The sequence below is a fragment of the Pinus tabuliformis genome, chromosome X, assembly GCF_031772625.1.
Source record: "Pinus tabuliformis cultivar Carrire ecotype Pingquan chromosome X, CPIR1, whole genome shotgun sequence".
Classification (NCBI taxonomy): domain Eukaryota; kingdom Viridiplantae; phylum Streptophyta; class Pinopsida; order Pinales; family Pinaceae; genus Pinus; species Pinus tabuliformis.
In genome coordinates, this window is record NC_142308.1 from 467,670,855 (window position 1) to 467,677,115 (window position 6,261).

Here is a 6,261-nt window from a genome sequence, read left to right on the forward strand (position 1 = left end):
TTCAGCCCAAAAACCATTAGAGATATTTTTACCTTGAAGCATGCTCCATGCACATTCCACTAGTGTTCTATTTTTCCTCTCAGTGACTCCATTTTGCTGAGGTGTATGAGGCACTGTAAATTGTTGTAGAATCCCATGAATTTTTCAATATTGATTAAAAACTCTTGATTTGTATTCTCCCCCTTGATCAGATCTGAGAATTTTGATGTATTTCCTATTTTTCTTTTCCACCATGTTTTTGAATCCCTTAAAGTACTCAAAAACATCACTTTTCTTTCTTATGAAATAGATCCAAGTGTATCTAAATCTATCATCAACAAAAATAAGAAAGTACAATGCTCCTCCAAGAGATCTAGTTTATATCAGTCCACATACATGAGTATGAATTAATTCAAGTATTTCTCTTTTCCTTTTTTCTTCATGTACAGGAAATTCCTCTCTATGTTGCTTGCCAAGTGCACATGCTTCACATTCAACATGATTATTCTTCATAACAGGAAGACCTTCAACCATTGTTTTTCTTTGAAGTAACATTAAATCATTGTGATTTAAATGCCCATACCTTTGATGCCATAACTCTTCTATTGACATTGTTGTATATGCCAATTCTTGATGCCCTGTCCTAGTCACATCTAGCTTATACAAGCCTCCAACTCTGGTACCTATGGAAATAACCTTGTAGCGATCCTCGATATCTTTGACGACATAATGTGATTTGATAAATTCCACCTTTAGATCTTGATCAACAATAGTAGAAACATAAATTAAATTCTTTTTTATACCAGGAACATACATCACATCATGGATATTCCATTAGGAAACATCACACTTGTTATTCCATAACCTTGAACTTGAATGGATCTGTTATCTCCTAGATAAACATATGTTCCATCAATGTTCTCATGATATTCATCAAACCAATCCTTATTACAAGACATAAGGAGTGACACACCTGAATCAATGAACCAAACGTTCACATCATCAGCCTTAGCAGACAGTGCAACATCAGAAACAAACAATTTTAAAATTTTAAATTCATCATTGAGTGAGGTGTCTTTGTCCACAAAATTCCCATTGTGCCTTATTTTTCTATGTTTAGAATCATTATATTTTCTTTTATAGAAATCTTTAGCATGATGTCCAGGTTTTCTGCAATAATAACAATCATCATTTCTCTTATCATGAACTAGAAATTTAGATTGTTCCATACCTTTCTGCTTTTCTTGAAACTTTCCTCCTTTGTTTTTTTCCCATGGCTTGCCTTTGTATGGTTGCTTACCCTTGGCTACCAATACCAATCCTGAACTATTTGAGCCGAAATTGAAGTTCTTCATCCTCTCTTCCTCTTGTAGAAGAATAGTTGTCAATTCATCAAAAGTAGGAGGCTTCTCTCTAGCTAAAAGACTTGAAACAAAAGTTTGATAATCTTGTACTAAGCCATTTAATGCGATGGTGACCAAGTCAGTATTGGACACCTTTTCACTAATGTCTCCTAACTTATCACTTAGCTCTTTGACACGAGAAATGAAATTTCTTATACTTTCATTGGCCTCCATTTTAATTGACAAAAGCTTGGTCTTCAAGAACAAAATCCGGTTGGTATTAGATGTTTCATACAAGCTTTTGAGAACATTCCATGTTTCTTTGGATGTTTTACAATCCCAAATATGAGGAATGATGTTGTCCTTAATTGATATTCGTAGCAATACCTTTGCTTTTGTTTCCCTTTTTTCCCAATCTGGAATGGTTGCAGCAGCAGTGGCTTTGAGATCCACCCCACTCACTATGGACCACAAAACCCTCTAAAACTATTAATACCTTGAATTTCCAATTTGCATAATTTCCCCCATCAAGCCTTGTGGACTCATTCAAATAAGTTTCAGCCAAAAAAATTGACATAATAATTGATCTACACCCAAATGCACATGATCTAAAAAACAAGACTTAATCTTGCTTCAAATAAAAAACAAATCCAAAAGCTACTCCTTATTTCTCCTTTTCACCCAACACAATTTATGCTCCCAAAAAAAAATTCAAATAAATTCTTTCACACAAACAAAAAAAACACCCAACACCTTTTTAACTCTCTTCACCAAAAATAACTATAAAAATAATTTTTACCAATAAATAAAAACAAAATTTTCACCAAAAAAATTCCCCATATTTTTAACTCCTCATGCTTCCATACCTCATCGCAATTTCTCTCAAAAACAAAAAATAAAACAAATTGAAATACATGAATACCTAATAAGAATTCATGTCTTTGACATGGCTCCTTATTACTCCATGAGAAATTAACCTCAAACTTATGGCTTGCCTTGATTTAAAAAAATCAAATCATACCTTTCAATTTCGACAACACCTTGACACCAATGATGGTGAATAAAATATTCACTTTCCAGTTAATTGTAATCCACACCCTCCACGCTGATGGTGAATAAAATATTCGCTTTCCAATTAATTGTAATCCACACCCTCCAACATGATGAATTTCACCAATAGACTCCGTAGAGTAATGATGGTTGCGGTGGCTATATACTTTCACGGTTTTCTCACTTACAGAGACACTGTAGTTACATATGGACACAATGACTATAGACAACATCATTCAACAATATTTCTCAACTAAATGGATGTAACAACAAGATCTCATAGCGCTTTGTTTGACAACCCTCAGAGATCTCAGCCCTCTTGCTCTCATATCTGAAGCTTTATTAGATCTTCCTTTCTTGCTCCCAAATTAGAGAATTAGAGAGATGCACAAGAATAAAACCAAATCTTATTGATCAAACCGTTTGAGCAACCAATACATTATATATGCACACATAGAAATCTTCTAGAGTAATCTAGATCCAAATAATTTGAATCACCAACTAACAACACAAACTCATGACAGATAGACTCAAATACTATGAAAACACAACTCAACAACTTTATCTCGACTCACCATTTCGACATTATTCCAACATATATCTCATGTAACTCCAACACCTTTCAATACAATAACTCTGATTTAAAACAAAGATACAATAACTTAGATTTAAAAGAAAGATAATCAACATCAACTTAACTTTGTTCACTTAATTATATATGTAAATCATATTACTCTTTGAAGTGATGGTGTTACAGTGCATTGAGACAGAAGAGAAAAAGAGGGATATTGTGGAGAGAAAAAACAAAACTATTATAGTATCGATATTAATATAGTATGGCATATGATTATAGAAAGGAATCACGGTTTACATGTAATGATGAAATTACTATCATAAATTTCAATTTACTGATTAAATTTACGGGATATGGAAATATGTAAAAAATTATTATTGCTTCTTAGGGAGATGGATTGTGTGGAGCTTTTTATTGGGATATCATAGAATTTCGAAAAAGCAATGCCAAAGCTCATAATATATTTTAAAAAATTATAATATTTTTATAAACATAAAATTTATATTTTTTTAGAAAAATATACTTTAATATTTTTAAAATAGAAATAAAAAGTATAACTTTATAATTAAGTATTTAAATATAAAAATTTATTAATATTATATGTAATTTATTTTATTAAAAATAATTGTATATAAATGATGATGATGGTGGTGGTTAATGTCCATTGAGATCAAATTGGTCTATCGGACCTATAATTTTCTTAGTTTTTAATTGTCTAGCTCCTCGTATTTCTTGGCAAGCACAAGATTGGTGCTGTAGCTTTATTTTTTTTCTCTATGGTCTTCCAACTTCCTTTATCTTGCATTAGTGAAATTTGCAAAAATAAAATTTTATTGGAATATTATTTTTTGTAATTTTCATAAAATCAACATTTTACTCAAAATATTATTTATATAATTTTTAAAAATCTATTGAAATCTTATTGAACTTAGAGGTTTATTCTACAATAGTGTTAGAGTTATGTGTGAGTTTGTTTTTCCATCTGTCCATCATTTATATAATTTTCAAAAATCCATTGAAATATCATTGAGCCTAGAGGTTCATTTTACAACACAGTGTGAGAAGATGTGTAATTTTGTCCGCCTGTCCATCCATGCCTCTTTAAAATAAAAAAAATTATCTTCTAAATAGAAAAATAAAAATAAATTATGCTCTAAATAAAAAAAGAATGTCAGTTATAATAAAAAAAAAATTATATAACATGAAAAAAAAATATTATTAAAATATTTATTTGGTCATATATATTCTATTTAGCATGAAAAAAATACAATCTAAACAATGAAAATAAATTTGTACTTGAAGAAATTTGATTCATTTAAGCTCATATTAGATCTGTATTTAAAATAAATCTCTTTATTTATATATTTGTCACATATCTTTTTTTTTCATTATAACATATATTATCTTCAAAAACATAATAAAAATAAGAAAATGGTTTATATATTTGTCCCATAATTTTTTTGGAAAAAAATTTATTATATATATTATTGTGAAAAACATAATAAAAATAAGAAAATGGTCTTTGATATAGGTTTCATCATAATACCTCTCAAGCAAACCGAAAAAATTCAAATGTGCTTTTCTATCTATCTAACCAGAGAAACTTAATTCATTGAGCACTGATAACAGACAGTATTAAATTGATGACAAGCGCTGGTAAGGTATTTTTATTTTATTACAAATTTTGCATTTTTGTTTTATTGCAAATTTTTCAAATATTCCAGAATTTAAGAGACAACATTTATTTGACCTAACTGCTATTCTTTTGTTGCATTCCGACCTATTCCAAGAATCTGCAATCCACTAATTCACAGATATTCCAGAAATCTGCAGTCCGCAGCAAGGCACTTCTTGCAATGTTCCGCAGCAGGGCACTTCTTGCAATGTTTAGCCACCTCTTCAACGACCCTTTTCACCAAGGCTGCTTCATAGCTGCAATGCAGAGAGTTTGAAATATCAAGTCAAAGAAACGGATAAACAAATAAGAGAGGAATGGGAAGAGAGTTACGAACCCATTGAAGTCATCTTGAAGCGAGTAGCCAGAGAGACGACAGAGTTGGAAGAGAGCATCCTTCCATTCGCTGATTTCTTCTGCGCTGTATCTCCCACTTTTTCGATGCTCTTGGAATGCAACAGCGTATGCGCCACCGCATAGCTCTGGCCGCCGAACTTGCGAAGGACTGACGTCGTAAAACAGAGGAATGGCGATGGCCGACCCCTTTCGTACTTCCCGCGCAATCAACGAGGATTCTCTCAGGCACCAGGATGACTGAGCATAATTTGGGGAGAATATCGGAATAAGTATCCTACTCTCCTGAATAGCATTCTCTAGGCATCTAGAAATATCGTCCCCGCGGTTCATATCCCGGGTGTCGAGAAACGCGCGAAAGCCTGCGCTTGTGAGTGCGCGGTCGAGATGACCCACAAACCCTTTTCTTATATCGCTCCCTCTGAAGCTTGGAAAAACATCGTACTTGCATCTTATTGATCTCCTGCAATTGGCCTTCAAGAAGCACAGGGATGAACGAAAAAGGAAACCCGCCATTACACACAGCAATTTCTTTTTCCCAACATAGAAAAATGTATCCTTGTTATTTATAAATGATACAAGCTATAATCTTTGTAATAACAAAATCAAAAGATACACTATCCAGCTATCCTATAATGACATCAGGTTTTGGATCCTATTTTTTGACTAATAATAATAAAAAAATACACTATCCAGCTAGCCTATAATGACATCAGGTTTTGGATCCTGTTTTTTGACTAATAATAATAAAAAAATACATTATCGAGCTATCCTATAGTGACATCAGGTTTTGGATCCTAATTTTTGACTAATAATAATAAAAAAATACACTATCGAGCTATCCTGTAATGACATCAGGTTTTGGATCCTATTTTTTTGACTAATAATAATAAAAAAAATACACTATCGAGCTATCCTATAATGACATCAGGTTTTGGATCCTAATTTTTGACTAATAATAATAAAAAAATACACTATCGAGCTATCCTATAATGACATCAGGTTTTGGATCCTATTTTTTGACTAATAATAATAAGAAAAATACACTATCGAGCTATCCTATAACGACATCAGGTTTTGGATCCTATTTTTTGACTAATAATAATAAAAAATTACACTATCGAGCTATCATATAATTACATCAGGTTTTGGATCCTATTTTTTCTTTACTATAATAATAAAAAAATACACTATCGAGCTATCCTATAATGACATCAGATTTTGGATCCTATTTTTGACTAATAATAATAATAAAAAAAAATACTGGACATGGCGTGTATTTATAG

At 31.7% G+C, this 6,261-nt stretch overlaps 1 protein-coding gene across 1 annotated transcript; it reads right to left on the reverse strand.

Moving 5' to 3' along the window:
• Positions 1-4,754: 4,754 nt before the first annotated feature.
• On the reverse strand, positions 4,755-5,491 carry LOC149140691 (toll/interleukin-1 receptor-like protein). Its single transcript, XM_089451046.1, has 2 exons — positions 4,959-5,491; positions 4,755-4,878 (listed from the first exon to the last, which is right to left on the reverse strand). Exons 1-2 carry the CDS (start codon positions 5,489-5,491, stop codon positions 4,755-4,757), a joined length of 657 nt encoding a protein of 218 aa, XP_089307172.1.
• Between the last annotated feature and the right edge of the window lie 770 nt (positions 5,492-6,261).

What these genes read in the sequence shown, in the direction of transcription:
- LOC149140691 (XM_089451046.1), bottom strand. Translation starts at nt 5,491, where the DNA reads ATGGCGGGTTTCCTTTTTCGTTCATCCCTGTGCTTCTTGAAGGCCAAT. An exon ending in CTTCAAGATGACTTCAATGG is followed by an intron (nt 4,879 to 4,958) that starts GTTCGTAACTCT and finishes TCTGCATTGCAG; the next exon opens with CTATGAAGCAGCCTTGGTGA.